Source organism: Tenrec ecaudatus, chromosome 1 (assembly GCF_050624435.1).
Source record: "Tenrec ecaudatus isolate mTenEca1 chromosome 1, mTenEca1.hap1, whole genome shotgun sequence".
Classification (NCBI taxonomy): domain Eukaryota; kingdom Metazoa; phylum Chordata; class Mammalia; order Afrosoricida; family Tenrecidae; genus Tenrec; species Tenrec ecaudatus.
Window position 1 is genome coordinate 126,561,886 of NC_134530.1, and position 18,798 is coordinate 126,580,683.

At 40.7% G+C, this 18,798-nt stretch overlaps 1 protein-coding gene across 2 annotated transcripts in view; it reads right to left on the bottom strand.

Annotated features, from left to right (window-relative positions):
* The window catches only part of ARHGAP29 (Rho GTPase activating protein 29), a 63,222-nt gene that overhangs the window by 19,768 nt on the left and 24,656 nt on the right, over positions 1 to 18,798 (bottom strand). For both annotated transcript variants that reach the window (XM_075558579.1, XM_075558574.1), the window contains 9 exons: positions 13,425 to 13,521; positions 12,894 to 12,966; positions 11,434 to 11,482; positions 10,689 to 10,826; positions 9,769 to 9,833; positions 9,267 to 9,377; positions 9,082 to 9,162; positions 8,706 to 8,891; positions 7,804 to 7,941 (listed from right to left, as the gene is read on the bottom strand). In XM_075558579.1, coding sequence (XP_075414694.1) covers positions 7,804 to 7,941; positions 8,706 to 8,891; positions 9,082 to 9,162; positions 9,267 to 9,377; positions 9,769 to 9,833; positions 10,689 to 10,826; positions 11,434 to 11,482; positions 12,894 to 12,966; positions 13,425 to 13,521 — 938 coding nt within the window. The remainder of the gene's footprint in view (positions 1 to 7,803; positions 7,942 to 8,705; positions 8,892 to 9,081; positions 9,163 to 9,266; positions 9,378 to 9,768; positions 9,834 to 10,688; positions 10,827 to 11,433; positions 11,483 to 12,893; positions 12,967 to 13,424; positions 13,522 to 18,798) is intronic.

Sequence of the window (18,798 nt, forward strand, 5' to 3'; positions counted from 1 at the left end):
TACAGACCCCACCACGACACACCAAACCAGGAGGGAAATGTAACACCCGGAGGAATCCACAGAGACTGGACCATATGCAGGCCCTAACCAGAATTACCCTGACCCCCACCATGGAAGGGAGTACCACAGAAAATAAAAATAGATGGTCGGTGTGGGAAAGGAGCTGACCTACCACACCACACCCAGAAGGAAGCTGAAGCAAAGGAAGGAGAAGAACGGAGCGGAGCACACCTGGGCCCACCAAGCTCAGAGGACGATAGCCCGGTTCAGAGGGCCCAATATAAAGAAGGGACCGTATAGCCAGCCCCACAGCGAGATGCGACATCCTGCACTGACCCATGGCCCTACACGGGACAGCACCAGAGACAGTGTGGGATGTGCGACTGAGCTGACCCCACCACACTGAGGCAAAACACTGGGGGCATGTAATGGAGTGGTGGGGGAAGCAGAGCAAGATCACGAGGGAGTATAAGGGTTGGACTCTAGGGCCAGGAAGTGGCACCCCATCAGACTCGTCCGGAAAACACTCTTAAAAGTCAACAAACAGACCTTGAACTACTAACAGGCTTTTGTTTTTCCTTTTTATCCCCTGTCTTTTTGTTTTGTTTTTTTTTCTCTTTTAAATTTTGTATGTCAGTGGCCTTTTTGTTTGTTAGCTTCTCGGTATTGCTGCCGTCATCGCCATGTTCTTATGTGCCACTTTGGTGCTGTCAAAGCCATCCCCAATTTTAGGCACATATTATTATATCTGCAGGTCCACCTAGCTAAGATAGGCTGGACAAACAATGTGAGAAGAAAATAACGGGACCAACGGTCCCGGAGGGACATGAGAGTGTGGGAGGTAGGGGAAGAGAGGAGGTGTTGGACAACACAGGGACAAGGGAACGAGTGGTTCAAAACCAGTGGAGGGAGGGGATGGGAAGACTGGCAGGGAGTGACCAAGGGCAAGGTAACTGAATTACTGAAACCAGAATGGAGGCTGAACATGGTAGTGGGACAGGAGGAAAGCGTAAGGAAATAGAAGAAAGGAGTAGGAGGCAAAGGGCAGACATAGAAGCCTAAATACAGACATGCACATATATTTATGATTAGGGGGAAATAGACCTATGTACATATATTTATAAGTTTAGCAGTAGGGTAGCAGGTGGACACTGGGCCTCCTCACGCACATTCCCTTAATACAAGAGCACCTTGCTCAGCTAAACAGTCATTTCATGATACCCACCTTCCCAACATGATCACTAAAGACAGACGTGTGCATAAGCAAACGTGGTAAAGAAAGCTGATGGTGTCCGGCTATCAAAAGATATAGTGTCCGGGGTCTTAAAGGCTTGAAGGCAAACAAGTAGCCATCTAGCCCAGAAGCAACAAAGCCCACATGGAAGCAGCACACCAACATGTGTGATCATAAAGGGCTAAGGGGACTGGGTTTCAGCACCAAAGGTGGCAGGGGCGGGGGCGGGGGGTGAGCAGAGGAATCATATCACTGTGAATGAGGGAAGCACATGATGGGGACCCAATGCCCATCTGTAGACAACTGGACATCCCTTAAAGAGGGGTAGTGGGGAGGAGATGGGTCACTCAGGGTTCAGTATAGCAATAATAAAACTCACACGCTTCCTCTAGTTCTTAAACACTTCCTCCCTCCAACTATCATGGTCCCAATTCTACCTTGTAAACCTGGTTAGACCTGAGGGTGCACAGCGGTACAGATGGGAACTGGAAACACAGGGAATCCAGGACAGATGAACCCCTCAGGATCAGCGGTGAGAGTAGCGATGCCAGGAGGGAAGATGGGGGTAAGAAAGGGGGAACCAATCACAAGGATCTACATATAACCTCCTCTCTGGGGGATGGGCAACAGAAAGGTGGGTGAAGGGAGATGCAGGGCAGTGTAAGATAAAATAATAATTTATAAATTATTAAGAGTTCATGAGGGAGAGGGGAGCAGGGAAGGAGGGGGAAGGGAAAAAGGAAAATGAGGAGCTGATTCCAAGAACCCAAGTGGAAAGCAAAATTTGAGAATGATGAGGGCAACGAATGTATAAGGGTACTTTACTCAATTGATGTATGTATGGATTGTGATTAGAGTTGTATGAGGTCCAACAAAATTATTTTTTTTAAAAGCACCAAAACTCACCACCACTGAGTCAGCTCTAACTCAGGGACCCTACAAGAGACAGTTGAACTGCTCCGTGGGGTCTCTGTGACTTTTACATGTTTAGGGGGACACACAGCTACACCCTTCTCCTATGGCGAGGCCTTGTGGTTAGTGGCTCTATGTGTAAGCACATATTTATTACTCTAGCAGGTTGGCAGCTCCTCCAGATCACTCGTTTTAGTACAGTTATTTAAGTGCCTACTCAGACCAGCAGTTATTCTAGACTTGGAGGCTGTGGCGGGAAAAACAAACCAATGGAAAAACTCCAGGTTCATGGAGTGTATGCTTTCCTGAAGGTGGTGGTGGTGGAAAGAACAAATCAGGTACACTTAAACTTAAGATGAATTCTAGGATTAAGAACAACTTGGGATAATACAGCTACCGAGTACTACTACAGAGTGCAGTGTGCATGGTTGGGGAAGGGTATTTTGGACACCGTAGGTTAGGGAAGACCTCCCTGGCAAGGTAACATTTGAACTGGGACCAGTGCAAAACTCTGGGGTAAAGACCGATCTAGAGAGAAGGGAAAGTTAGTACAAAGGTCCAAGGGCAAAACTAACTCGGGATGAGTTTGCTCTGCTCCAGAAACATGAAAGGTCAAATTCAAAGAGGTGCTGGTGGAGATTTTAAGCAGAGGTTTGTCGAGCTTCAATTTATATATATATGTTTTAAAATTTTATTTTATTGGTGGCTCTTACAGCTCTTAATCACAATCCATACATATATCCATTGTTGTCAAACACATCTGTACATATTGTCATCATCTTTTTCAAAACATTTTCTTTCTACTTGAACCCCTGCCATCAGCTCCTCATTTGTCCCTACTCCCTCCGATGGACACTTTAGCAGGGTACTCTGCATCTCCATGGAAAGTGAGTGTGAGGGAACCAGCGAGCATGAAAGCCAGCGTGCGATCAGCTCAATGCTGTTTCAAACACTGCCACGTGTCTTCGTCTCTCTGGACACTAGATGTGGGGATTTCTGGTGAGCCTCTGAGTCACTTCCAAAGCAGACAGGCATTTCCTCAAGGAAAATGGATTCAGCAGAAAGAGTATTTGAAACGTGCTCACAACATTTTGTTTTAACACCTTGAAGAATCCGAAGAAATTCAAACCACTAATGGTTCAATTTAAATGCAGCAAGGGGCAAAATCTGTGATCAAGGAATTTGCCAGATAATGATAAAATGAAAAGTCAATTTGACTATCATTTAATAAGACTACTGAATCTAGTAAAAAATGCCAGTATTTTAAGAAGCCAAATGAACATAGTGGTATAATCTACCATCAGCTGGCTGAATGTGTGTGTGTCTGGCTATCACTAACTGTGACGTCAACAATGGTACCCCAATCTGAAAACCCATCTGTCCAACATGGCACAGCCTTCTCCCTCCCCTCTATCACCCCACTGTAGAACTGCCTTTTCACTCACACTCATCAATGCTTCTACATCTTTTCCTTCCTTAAAACTGGGACTTAATCCTTTTCTGCTAGGTCTCCAACGTGTAGCTCAGTAGCATAAACCAACAGTATCTAAAGTGCTTGGTAAATGGAAAATGACCAAGTGACTAATTGTGGAATGTGCCATCTCCCAAGGTCAAACTGCAAGTCTGCATATTTTCTGTTACTGCCCACTCAAGCGCACAGGAGACTGCCAACTGATGCAGTGTTGCATGATCTACATCTAACTTTTAGTCAGTCCATAAAATAGTCAAGCAGTTGTTGAAACAGAATTTTTCATAGCTATCATATCTATGAGTAGTTCTCCCATACAACTTAGCAATCATTGAATAAAACCATGACCCAACTATATACTAATTATAAGAAACTTACTTCAAATAAAGTTACATGACAAGTAAAATAATAGAATATCATACTAAAAAAATTCAAAAGAAAACAAGTTGCTACATGAATATGAAATAAAGGAGACCAAAAAGTTTAAAAAAACCAAACAACCCATCAGTATACAAGGGATACTTCCTAAGGTGAATGCATCAATTCACCAAGACAACATAACCATCGCTAATTTACAAGCAGCTAGCAAAGGAGCTTCAATATACAAAAGTGAAAGCTAACACAGCTAACCGCAAACGCACCGTTTCTGCGGGAGACGACTTCAATGTTATTTTTTCAGTAATTGACAGAAGAAATTAAAAAAATACATCAACAAGGATACAGAAGCCAGCAACACCACAGACTCACCGGAAGTAACTGGCGTTTAGAGAACACATAGTCAGCAACAGCGGATACACATTCTTCCTAAGCACAGACTAGGTCCTGGCTCAGGAAACGAGCCCTAGCAATTTTACAAAACTGAAACCATACAAAATATTTATTTCACCACAATGGAATTAGAAATCAATGATCATTAAGATATTCAGCAAATTCTCAAAGACTCAGAAACAAAGAACACACATGAGTATTATCCAAGGGTCAAATATGAACAAGGAAAATTAGAAAAATCTGAGTTGAACAAAAATAAGTGTCACATTTCAAAATTTATGGGATACACATCAACAGGGCTTAGAGGTTTTTGTCTGTGTTTTTAAAATCATTTTATGGAGGGCTCCTACAACTATGATCACAGTCCACACATCAACTGAATCAGGCATGTTTGCATATATGCTGCCCTCACTCTTTGCTAGACATTTACTTTCTATTGAGCCCTTGGTATCAGCTCTTTTTAATGATAAAATACTTGATAGGAGCACAGAGCTCAATGAACAATCTAAGCTTCCATCTTAAGACACGAAAAAGAGCACAAAAAGCAAGCAGAAATCAAAATGGAAAATCGCATAAAAACAATAGAACCAAAAGCTATTTCACTGAAAAGATCAATAAATAATATTGATATTATCTGTCTGACCAGATAGAGAAAAGGGAGGTCACAAATTACCAACATTAGGAATGAAAGAGAGGTGATCCAGAATAATTAAGGCGATACTGTTAATAACACTATGCACATAAACTGGATAAATAAAAGACCAACTGCATGAAAGCCAAATTTCACCCTAGAAGAAGTAATTAACTTAAATAGGCCCATGCCAAAGAAGGGGAATTTATATGGAAAAATCTGGAAAATAAAACTCTACACTCACCTGAGTTCACTGGCAATACCACAAACCATTTAAAGAAAAAACAAGTCGTTCTACACAACCACTTTCAGAAAACAGGAGTGACTACTTCCCAGCTCATTTTCTAAGGCCACCATTACCTTGATAACAAAACCACACAAACAGGATTAAAAATGAAATGGCCTACATCAATATCCTCCATAAAAAAGATCATCCTGAAAATACTAGCAAGCCGAATCCAGCAAAATAGAAATGGAGTAATACATCCATACCAAGTGAGGGCTATCCCAGAAATGCCAAGCTGGACCAACACTCAAAACACGAACCAATGTAATCTACCACATGAACAGAGGAAAGGGGAAAAAACCACGTCTCCCATCAAATGATACAGAAAATCACTGGATAAAAGTCAGCATTCACTCATGATGCTTAACAACAGGACAGGCCAAGATGTTCCCTATTATCCCTCCTATTCAACAAAGTCCCAGAAATCTAAGTACAATAAGGTAAGTAAAAGAAATAAAAGGGTACAAGCTGGAAAGACAAAGTAGAGCTGTTCTGATTTGCAGATGCTATCATTTTCTATGTAGAAAATTCCAAGGAATTTACAAAGAAGTTCCTATAATTAAAAAGTGAGTTTAGCAAAATGACAGAATGGAACAATATGCAAACATTATGTACACAGGCAAAATCCATGTTTTATAGATGTAAGAGAATATTAGCTACGAACAATTAGAATTCAAAATTATGTTTGCGTGACTACATAGCTATAGATACCTATCTCGTCATTTACAAAACCTCCAGATGTAAACAAACAGACACACAGCCATTCATACACAGTGAAGTAAAAATCTCACAAAACATGCAGTATTTTTATGTGAGAAAGTAAAAAATGCATATTTTAAAAAGCCAAAGACTTAAATAGACATACTATATAGATTAGATAGGCTCCAGGAATTCATGGGATATCAATGGAAATGTTTCAGCACGCTGAAGCATCAGAAACACTTGCTCATCTACGCCCAGAAATTTGGAAGACAGCTCCTCGGCCATCTGATTGGAAGAGATCATATTTGTACCCTTCACAAAGAAAAGTGTCCCAAACAAGGCTCAATTATAAAACAATGCCAAAGATCATGCAACAATGACTGTAGCAAGCAGTACATTGACAGAAGCTGCCAGAGGTCCAGGCCAGATTCATAAGACAACATAGAACAAAGGATTTCATTGCTGATGTCAGACAGATCTCGGCTAATGCAAAAAAGACCAGAAGTGTTGACTTGTGTTTCAGTGACTACGCAAAGGCATTCGACTGGGATCCATAACAAACTATGGATCACACTGAGAAGAATGAGAATTCCAGAACACTTCAGAGTGCTCATGCAGAACCTGTACCTGCATCGAGAACAGAGGAAGACTGCATGGTTTAAAATCAGGAAAGATGTGAGTCAGAGTTGTATCCTCTCACCAAACTTGTTCAATCAGAGATGATGGATTTGATGAAGAAGAATGTGGTTATCAGGATTGGGCCTATTAACAACCTGCGATGTGCAGATGACACACCTTGCTTGCTGAAAGTGAGAAGTACTGGAAACATTTGCTGATGAAGATCAAGGATTGCACCCTTCAGCATGGATGACAACAAAATGTAAAGAAAATAAAAGTCCTCACAATTGGTCCCATAGGTAACACCATGCTAAGTAGAGAAAAGGTAGAAGTTGTCAAAGGATTATCTTGCTCATGGAAGCAGCAGTGAAGACATCAAATCTGCATTAGGCAAATCTGCTGCACAAGACCTCCTTGAAGTACTGAAAAGCAAGGCTGTTATTTTGAAGACTAAAGTATGCCTGACCCAAGCCAAGGTATTTTCAATCGTCTTATATGCATGTGTAAGTTGGACACCAAATGAGGGGGAAAAAAAACAAAAGAACTGATGCATTTGAACTATGGTGCTGGCAAAAAGTACCAAAAGTACAACGAGCTGTCGAAAGAACAAGCAGATCTCTTTGGAGGAAGTACAGGTAGGGCTGGTGAGACTTCTTATGGACACTGGACATGTTCTCAGGAGAGAGCAGGCCCTAGAGAAAGACGTCATGCTGGGTAAAGCGGAGGGGCAACCAAAAAGAGCAAGGCCCTTGGCAAGATGGATTGACAGTGGCTACAACAACAGGCTCCAACATAAGCATGATTTTGAGGATGGCACAGGGCCAGGCAGTTTTTCCACTCTTGTAAATAGCGTCACTGCAAGTGGGAACCCATTAGGTGGCACAACAACAGCAACAATCTTTAAAGAAGCAGACTGGCACATCTTCTAATGGAGGAGGTAATGGGTTAGCTTCACTAACTTTGCAGTTGGCTGTTGAGAAATTAAGCACAAGACAATCATGGCTCCTCAGGCTGCTTTCTCTCTGATACAGAGACCTAAGTCCCATCCCAAATTTCTTCTTTTTTTTAAAAAATTGTTTTTATTTATTTATCCCCCCCTCCATTTCTTCTTTTTCAAACCAATTTCTCTCCCCTCCCCCCGCCCCATTTCTTCATATCTTCAAAACTCTGAAGAAATTACTTACGGCTTTAAGGGTAAGATCACACTGGAAAACAAGTGCACGGAGCTGTGCTAGGATTTCTCTCTTGGTGTTCTCTACATCATTTCGTCGTTCCTCAACATTTGTCACACAAACTTTGTAGAATTCATTTGCTTCTTCTACCTTTAAGAAAGGATGGAAAAATAACACCGGTCACCAGAATTTATATCTTAGAACCTTCACTGTAGTCAAGCTAAATTTAAGTCACTTAAAGTCCTTATCCCTGAAAATTCTGAAAATGTTTATATTTTAGGTAGAATATTTCTAAAGATAGAACCATCTAGTTTGCTCAAAGATTCAAGGGCACTTGACCTTAATGGAGAGGGAAGCATGATATGCAATTGGTATGTTGTTTTGACTACGAAATAAATCTCCACTTGTTTTTAAAAATAGCTATTTAAATTTACCATCTTCCATATAATCCTATAGGGTTCATTTGCTTATCAAGTTCTATTTTCATAAACAATACAAAGCTTCACACCCTATCCCTGCTCCTTGGTGCTAAAATTAGCACACATACATGCCTAAAAGTGGACTTACTGAACCACCAATTCGAAAATATTCAAGTTACCAACTTCTCTAAGATATTTCTTTTAAAAACCAACCCAAAATCCAAAATATAAGCAAGTGTCTCTGTCTTGCTTGGTGATTCTCAGTGGGGTTTCCCACCGGCAACACTGGCGCCATCTGGGAACTGTAACAAACGCAGCCTACAGGCTTCTAGTTACCATCCGAGATCTACTGAAATGGACACTCTGGGGATGGAACCCCGTAATACGTGCTTTAACAATGCTTCTGGGTAACCTTAATGCACGTGGAAGGCAGAGAACCAGACCCTCAACACATGAGTCCTAACACAACTTGCAAAGAGCAGAAGAGATCATTACTTTTTGAAGAGCCTCCTCTTCCAGCTTTCGTTTTTTTTCTAGCTGCTTGAGATTTTTCACTAATCCTCCACTGGAGCCCAGGTGCTCCTCTTCTGCCCGGAACATGGACGATTTTGCTTTTTCGTACTCATCTTGACGTTGCATGCATAACAATTTTGCCTTTTTAAGGGCAGTCTCTGTTTCCAGCTAAACACATATACACAAGAAAATTAATACAAGATAGGAGACTCTCATGCACAAGTTTCTGATTCAGCATTTGCAGCAAAACCGTTAAAGTAGCATTTCAGAAAAGCCCTGGAGGAGAAAGGCAAGTGCTTAGGTGACTCGGTGATCTCGGATGGCCGCACGTGCAGCACATGAAGCCCCATATACTGACCATTTTACTCCGCTCCTGCTTCCAAAGTTCTTTCATTTCTTTCCTTTGTGTCTCCATGTCATTTTTCCTCCCAAGTAAAGGCTGCGGGGAGTATTTTTAAAAAGACATAAATGTTTAAGATGAATTTTCTCAAGACATCCTGTGATTAAAAATAATGTACACTATGTATATGAATTATGTCTCACCTGTATAAATTTGTTAGCTTGGAGAGCTGCAATCGTCTCTTGTAAAAGCTGGCTGTGCTCTATGTCTCTATGGAGCGCACTGGTGAACAGAGACTGCAGAGGCATAAACTCCTAGATAGGACAATTGAAACGTTAACTGGGTCACAGAAACCATGCTAGTGCTGCAGGAGTTTATAAAAAAGAAAAGCTTAGATTCGGATGAGTTCTTTTTCATAAAATGACCAGTCATGTGACTATATGAGAAAAACATTGAAGAAAAATAACTAGTTAGCAAAATTAGTAGCTGTTGAGGTACTCAAAGTACATACAGGACTGTGAATTTCCTATTATTATTATTTTCACAATGGGCGACACCTACATTCAAAATTATTTTCCTGTGCAATAAAACATCAGCATTTAAGTGCTTTCCTGTACTATGTAAATTTCTAATTTTGCAAGGCAGAAGGGGTCCTCATCTGAGTAGTCTCTTGTGCTAAAACCCTAGAAGTTCACAGACTCTTACCTGTAGTCCGATATTAGTTCTAGTTGCCTCTGCCAACTTGATAATATTCCTGGTGGACTCCAGGTCTGAAAGGGTGAAAGAAAGCTATCAGAAAGGAAAACTCAACTTATTGCCCCCTCTTCAACCTCTGAAGTTACTGCTAGATGTAATGACTCAGTTTAAAGGTGATTCACAAATACTAGGCTGCATTACGTGGATTTGTAGTCCTCAGTACTCATTAGCGTTAACTGGGGCAAGTTTGCAAAATACAACTTCCAAGACCTCCCTGGAGGGAGCAAATGGGAGCTGGGCCTGTGTAGCCTCCTTGATTGGGCTCCTCACATGATTCTGATGAGCTTTTCCTACTAACAAGTAACACAGTAGGAAGGCACCGGCTTTGGGCTACGGTCTACATTCTTCCAGTTATTGAGCCACCATTGCCTTTGCTGTCCCATGTGTAAAATGGGGATACCTCTTTTCCTATCTGATTCCTATGGACTTGTGAGGACTAACTGAGAAAGCAGATCTCCAAGCATTTTGTCAACTATAATAAAGTGCAGGAAACCATTAGCTACTAAGAAGTTTCTTTCTGTCTTTTTATTGCCTTCTGTTCATACATCTATCTATTCTCGCTTTTATTTCCTTTGATGATCCTATCTGACTTCATTTCTTATGACCTCCCTAAGGAAGCGACAACAATATCCTATTTGTCTTTATGTCCCTAGATCTAGTGGCTGGTCTACAGTAAATGTTCAATAAATACGTCCAATTTAGTGAGAAGAGAAGCTTTCCTAGTTCAAGATGAGGAAATGGACAATGACTGTATTCATTCCAACAAAAGTTACTAATTTGGAATATTACTCATAAACTGGGCAAAATAAACCACAAACAATTTAGTTCTTATAATCCAACGTTAATTAGATGCTCCAAAGCGAACCCACCCAAGTTAAGCTTTTTCTCAACCCATGAGACGATGTTCTTGGTGTACTTGGACCACGTTTTGGCATATGACAGAGCCAATTCGACAGACTCTGTGTGCTTCAACAGCACGTTGTCGAGTTCTATAGGAGATAAACTTCCTGGAAAGAAAAATACAAATCTAAGTATGCAGTTTATATGAACATGCAGTAATTCTACACAAAGAAGCACTCAGATTCTAAGACTTTCTTCTATGAAAACTGATAAACAATAACAATAAAAACTTAGAATTAAAGGGTCATAGCTTAAACTAAAAATGTTTTCAAACTATAATTAGACACAAGGTTTCAAAATCATGGACAAAACGGAATTAAAAGAGACTGGAAACCTTCTATGAACTTTTGAAAGCCTCTTTGTATTTCCATTATTCATCACATTACAGACCTAACACCATTCTTGATCTGTGTCTCTCATTAAATTAGCTCATCTACTCTAGCAGGCATTTCCCTTATGTATTATATGTAAGTCCTTATTAAAATATTCCAGGAATGACGAGGGCAACAAATGTATAAGGGTGCTTTGCTCAATTGATGTATGTATGGATTGTGATAAGAGTTGTATGAGCCCCAATAAAAATATTTATTAATTAAAAAAATGAAAAAAAATATTCCAGGTTACTGAGCAACAAGAAATTACACATTCCCAAACAGTCCTCAATAGAAACTGCAAAAACTCTCTGAGAGAAGTAATAAGTAATTCAAGCATTACCTTTTTCATGGGATGAGTCCACTGATCCCTCAGAAATGTTTTCAAAGGACTTAAAACATGAAAGAAAATGCATTTAAGATTAGAGCAGAAGATAACTGAGCTTTCCCCCCAATTTGTTCGTCTGACATAATTCCTTCTAAAGAATTTCAAGTATTAAAACTCAGAGGCCTGACAGGTCTGTTTACATGCCAGAGCAGCTTCATGGGAATGGAATGGCTTCTCCAAGAGAAGGAACCACCTCACCACTATTTGTTAACAACATTCGCTAACGTGAACGAATCTAGTCAAAATTGTAAATTCTAAAGATTCCAAAATAGTAGTTAGGAAGTCAGAGAAGCAATTTCAGTGGACTGCTACCTAAGTAAAGGACAGAGCCCTCCTCCTGCCAGTACTCCTCTCAAAGTCTAGAAGGCAGTTTCGGGTAGACATTCCGGCCACCGTGGTCATGTGCTGCTGCATCTGCACACACCGTTGCTACTAGCCACACAGGCAGTGGACATCTGAAAGTGGCTGGGGTGGGTGAGAAGTGGATGTGCAACTTTAATTCATCTAAAAATAAAGAGCTACGTGTGTCCCATTCAGCACAGAACAAACCATCTACCATGACTATGACCATGAGATCTTAAAGACATCTGGTAATGTTGAGTGTGCAGGGATTCAGGGTAAAAAGGCTCAAACAGACCTAGATTTGAAGTCCAGCTCTAGCACATATTCATTCGCTGGACTACTTACTAGGTGCACTTAACGTGGTCTGATCTTCTATAAAATGGGAATGAGAACACCATCTTCATAGGGCTATGTTAAGAAATTATGGACACGTACGCTTAGTGTATGGTATAAAGCACTGTTACGTAAGTGGCAACTGATTGTAAAGGTTCTCTTATGAAACCCTTCACAAAGGGGGCAATTTTATAAAAGTCTATCATCATGTGCTTTTTGTTTTATTCCCAACCCTCCAGGGTAAATTTTTAAAATGCAAAGAAAAAAACAAGGTAATGCCAAAATAAGATAAGAATGTGATTGGAAGATGAAGTTAAAAATATCAAAGTCCGAACTCACATCACTCACTCACTCACTCACTCACTCACTCACTCACTCACTCACTCTCTCACTCACTCACTCATTCACTCACTTACTCAACTCACCCCACTCACCTCACTCACTCACTCACTCACTCACTCACTCAGTCTCTCACTCACTCACTCATTCACTCACTTACTCAACTCACCCCACTCACCTCACTCACTCACTCACTCACTCACTCACTCACTCACTCACTCTCAGAGACTCACTCACTCACTCTAACTCACCTCACTCACTCACTCTAACTCACTCACTCACTCTCTCTAACTCAGAGACTCACTCACTCTAACTCACTCTAACAACAACAACAAAAAAAATCAAAGTCCTAAAAAAACACCAAAAAAACAAAGTCTTGGCTTCACACAAACTTAACCTACCTTACTTTCCCGAGACACAGGAAGTCGCAATAATGAATCATTACCTACATCTCCCATAAGGAAGTTTGTTAGGCTATCCAAGGAGGTTGGAAAAAAGAGAAAAGAAACAAATAAAAGAGAAGTCATTACATGGCTTGTTTGTAAAGGAAAATCTAGGGGGCTGGGGATGAGGATAAACTCCTAACACTAATCGCATAAACCACAGGATAGTCAATTGCAAATGGATGGTTCTACTGAACAGCTAGAAACCAGTTACTGTCACATCTAGCCCCGTCTCAGAATAGCTCTCCATGGGGTTTCCCACGGCTGCTTTCCTAAACGTAGATCACCAGTCTTCCTTCTGCATGGACTGAAACCTCCCTCCTCTGCAACCCACAGACTCCACTCAGCTCTACAGACCCCTCCAGAGCGCAATACAGAATGCAGTGGACCAAGTGAGCCTTGACACCACTCCATCTGTTTGCCATGTTATCCTTCTGAACTTTGTGATACTCTGAGATACCTAAGCCCGAATACATTTAAATGACTTACATATTCCCAAAGGTAAATGCTAATTCTTCAATGGAAGAAAACACTTCTCGGAAGAGATCGTTTTTATTTTCTTCATTCACTTCTGTGAAGTTCACAGCTGTAGAAAAATGTCGGTTATAATAAATGAGGAAGAAAATATTTTTAACTAGATTGTTACCAAGTCATTTAGTCTTCTAAAACTTCTAAATCATTTTACCTCAAAAAGCATATAAGATTCAGACACTGAAAAGCCTAATACACAAAATGAATAACACATTCAAATTCTTTATTAAGGAAATCATACCAAAGAATCAGCTTGCATAAATTTAACTGGCATTCCAGACTAACTACTCCATGCATTACGTAATGAGACACATGGGGAGAGGGGGAGTGTGATTCAATGTGAAATCAACTGCTCTTTGAGTCACAGAGTACACGTTCTATCAAACTGCTCACATTGTAAGAGTGCCCTGTGCTACTTTCTTATTTAATGGCTTCCTGGCTTAAAAAGCAAACAAACAGCTAGGCATACTATGGCTCATATAAGTACAATATGGAGTTTATTTTTACTATGAGTTACCAGTAATTGAAATCACACATACATTTGATATCCCATAAAGAACATCAGATGCTGCACTGCAATAAAGGGAAAGGAGAGAACCCAAGTGGAAAAGAAGTTATCCTTTGGTCTAAACCAAGGTTGTGGTTGACCCTGGATGTACCTTACAACTACCCAGGGAGTTTTAAAGACAAAAATAGTCTGGGGGTCCCAATCAAATGTTCAGATTTCATAGGTCTATGAGGTAAGGCGCTGACATTTTTCAAATATTCTCCTACATGACTGCATTGTAGGCCAGCCTAGGTTTGAAAATTCTCTCCTAGAAAAAGCAAAGCTTCCTGGGAGGAGGTGATTTAAACCTCAAGTCAATATATGCCATATGATCACAACCAAACTTGGATATGCCTACGTCATCACAGACTGGGGAGACCAGGCCTACACATTTCATTGATTTTTCAAAATATCCCTTATGCAAAAAGGAAAATAAAATAAAAAGCATAAGAGCTACCACACGTGTTTGTGTGTGCACAGTTCTAGGACTTCTGCTATGGCCAAGACAGAGACAGGAAATGGGCCTACATTCCTGTATGAAACAACCTACACACACCACTATTCACAATAGTCTAAGTGTCTGAGTGAATGAATGGAAAACAAAATGTTATACTTATCTGATAAGATACTACTCGGCTATCAAGACATCATGAGATCCTTAGCCATGCTGCAACATGGATAAATCTAAAAAACCTTATGCTGACTGAACTCAGTCTCACATGTGTACACCCCCCACCACCCCCCACACACACGAAGAGCGCATGCTTTCCCGCAAATGAAATAACTAGAATAGGCAAATGTATAGGGATCAAGATTGCTAGTGGATGCTCAGGGAAGGATTGAAAGGTAAAGAGAAAGTCTGTGCTGGAAATACTGCACTGATGTTATCGGTGATGGAAAATTTGGCAATGATTATGCATGCAGCCAGCACACATCAGTGATGTCCATATGAATCATGTACACCTGAAACCTTTGAATTGGCAAATTCTGTAGCATATATATTTTACAACAATACAAAACAATTTGTAACCCTACTAACTATATGAAACCAGTTTTCAAGACACTGGTCATCAGGCAGCTGAGGACAGTGACCCTCAACAGACAAAATCCAAACAATGAGCTCCACTATTGCCCTAGCATACTGCCGAGCATCACAAGTAGATTTCAGAGAAAAATATATATATATATTATTGATAAAGGAGGCGATTTCATCAAGAGGACATAATAATCCAATCAATCTATACACACAGGCATTTCTATAGTCTAATTCAGCCTGATGACCCTACAGAACAGAGTAGAACTGTCTCCTAGGGCTTCCCAGTCAGTAGATCTTCACAGAAGCATACTGCCACTCTGGTTAGCAATGCAATGCTCAATCACTGTGCCACCAGGGCTCCACTATACCTTTGCCACCACCATAGAGTTGATTCTGACTCATAGCAACCCTATGGGACCGAGAAGAACTGCCCCTTTGTGTTTCTGAGACTGATTTCTTACAGAAGCAGGCAGGCTCCTTTTTCTCCTGGTACATTTGAACCTTGTGGTTCCTAATAAACATAGCTTCGTAATGGATGAAACAAAACCCAAACACAATTGTAGTGAGATACATTTATTACATCTGGAGATTTCAATACGCTTTTCTCAGTAATTGATTTAACAGGTAGGTAGTGCAGCAGTCAGTATATTAAAGATTTGAGCAACACTGTCAATCATCTTAACCAGCAAACAACAAAGCAATAGCAAAACACGTGTTCAAATGCATGGTGAACGTTTATCAAAAGCATAAAGCAATCTTCAATTAAATTAAAGAGATTCAAATTTCACAGGCAAAAGTATGTCTGTGACCACACAAAATTAATTAGGAATCAGTTACAGAAAGATTTCTGGAAAAGCCCCATCCACTTGGAAATGAGATAGACACTTCTGAATAGCCCATGCCTCCCAGAAGATGTCTTCCTCCAGAGGAGACATAAAAAAAAAATTAGAATTATTTTGAACCGAATGAAAACAAAAGCACAAGTTATCAAAATTTGTGAAGAGGTGGCAAAGAGGTACAGAAGGGTGAGATTATAAAAGAAAGGTCTTGATTATGCCACTGGCTTCTCAAAAATACATGTACGTCAACATTTCTCAATCTGTACACTTTTTAAGTTGAAGTTTATTCTATGTCAATTATATGGCAACGATACTGCAATGTTTTAAAAATTCTCATTGTAAAGTTAAATATAATGTTTATCATCACAGTGGCAAAACTGTTATGCCTACCCATATTTCTAACTTTAATCTACTAAGCTTAAGCTTTAGAGACAAAAATAATACTTTAACCAAACAACACTATACAAAATTCTAGAATTACTTTCTCATAAATACACTTCTTTCACAGTACTATCCATGAATGGGGAATGAAAAAATACTGTTAGTTGTAAAAACTGTGAACAGACACTTATCAAACCATCCCCTTCCTTATGCCAACTGAAGTACCACAGCACTTTCCCTGACTGCCCCTGCCCTGCCTCCAACCAGCCTTGTGTTCCGATCCCCTTCCATCAGCCTCTCCCTCCTCACCCACTCCTGCGTTCTCCAAAGCCTCACACCACCCATTACCTCTCCTTGAAAGCTGCCCAATCTTCCACGCAATTGTCATCTTATTTTTATGCTGTTAGTACATTAAGATCTCTCCCAAACCAAACCACAACTTCTCATTTTACCATATTTCTCTCATCCAATCTAAGTTAACATTTCTTTTATATCAATTTGCATAAATAGGTCATGGCATGCATTGCCCGAATTGGTAAATTAATGCTGAATTCACTAGAGTAGCTTAATGGGAAACTTCTTGAAAGGCCCGGAGTTTAGGTGGTGGGGCCCCAGTCTCTGTTAGAGCATGACAGCAGGCATAGACAACACGTAAATGGACTAGGGTGGCTGTGCTCTGACAGCTTCAGGCAGTAAGCCAAACGCTGGTCAAGAGCATGGGTTCTACAGCTAGTCTGATGTTCTTAAATCCTGGCTGGTCCATTCAATCACCAGGGCCAAGAAAACTTAGATCCCTTTATGCTTCAGTTTTCTCTTTTATAAAATACGGAGAATAAGTGCCCAAGTGAATTTAGAACATAGGAAATGCTCAATAAATGTAAGTCATTATTATTTTCACTCCACACGAATTATTGGTCAAAACTGAAGGCCTTTTCAAAGTCTTCATCCTACTTAACCTTTCTTTAACTTTCAACCACTCCAGCATTTAATATGTATGCAACCTTGGACAAACTTCTCCGTAGCCTATCAGCTTCCTTATCTGCACGAGGGGAAATGAAAGAACAAGGGCACTGGCCTTAGAAAGGTGTGGTGAAGAGCAAATGGGATAATTCACGCATAGACTAGCACATGCTCAATAGTGCCAGCTACTATTATTATAAATATTAATCACTTCCTTTTGCCTTGGCCAAGAGTTCTGGTGGCAGAGTGGCTAAGCATTCGCTACAAATGGAAAGATTGCCACTTGAAACCCACCCCTCACTCCACGGGAGAAAGATGTGGCAGTCTGCTTCCACAGAGGCCACAGCTTTTGAGTTTTACTCTGCCCACAGGGTTTCTGAGAGTTGACAATGACACCGCAGCAAGAGTTCCTGGTATTTGGTTTTGTCTTAGTCTATCTTGGAAGGAACAAACGCTTCAATGCTATTCAGAGTTCAGATCTGTCCTGTACCATTTTCTATACACATTACCTATCATGCTTCCTTCATCACTGCAAAGCTGAGGCATGAGGGAAAGCATGTGCAGGACCTAGAGCGCAGTGCTCAGTCCTGAGGGAGCACTGACTTTCGTCAGTCCTCCAGCTCTCGGAAGACAAGCTTCTTTTCATGGAGCTTTCTCACTTTGCCTGTAGGTTTGCATGGTGGCTTCTTCTCTACTCAGATTCACCACTTCCATTCCTTTACGGAATGATCCCTAACTACACGTCAGAGCTCCAAACCCTCATATTCCACAAATTGATACGTTCCTCCTCTTACTTCCCAGTCTTTTCCCACCAGCATCATAACTGCAACATGTGCTAAACGCAAACCCTACCACCTTCCCTGATACCCTGCCTTTATAAACCGGCTCTTTTCTGTATTTTTCTCAGCTCTTTACCTTCCTTGGCACAAGGTCTCTAAACTGTTTGCCCTTCCCTTTGCCACTCAGTGGGCTACTGGACTAAGTTAGTGGCAAAGGGAAGGAAAATGTTTCAGAGGCAAAGGGAAGGAAAATGTTTCAGAGGCTGAGGAAAATATAGAAAAGAGCAAGTATATCAGGGCAGGAAGCCCACATGTTATTTCTGGGCTAGTCTGAACTCTTTAATAGTCTGACAATTGGCCTGTCTCCATTCTCTCCTATCCATAGGTCATCTCTACATTTCATCAAAATTTGGGAGAGGTTTCAAGAATGGTGCCCTTTGGGTTCCCCACAAAAGTCACAGCACTGCACAAGACACATTCAGCATCTGCTTAAAAAATAATCCGAACAGCATTTATACATACAATCAATGAGAACAGCTGCTGCTTTCCATTTTCTGATTGCAATTTTCAGCAACATATATTACAGCATGACCAAGTGTGCCGCACGTCTAGACACGCAAGTTTCCCGTTTACACAGCACATAGCAGTTCTGCAGCAGGGGCTCTAACGGGCTGCCAACATGAGCTCAAGCATGACCAGTGACTGTGTAGGAAAGGAAATCTTACTCTGTGACACCCATGGTCACCGCACCAATGGCACCTGACCACAATGGAAAGTTCTTGAAACATAT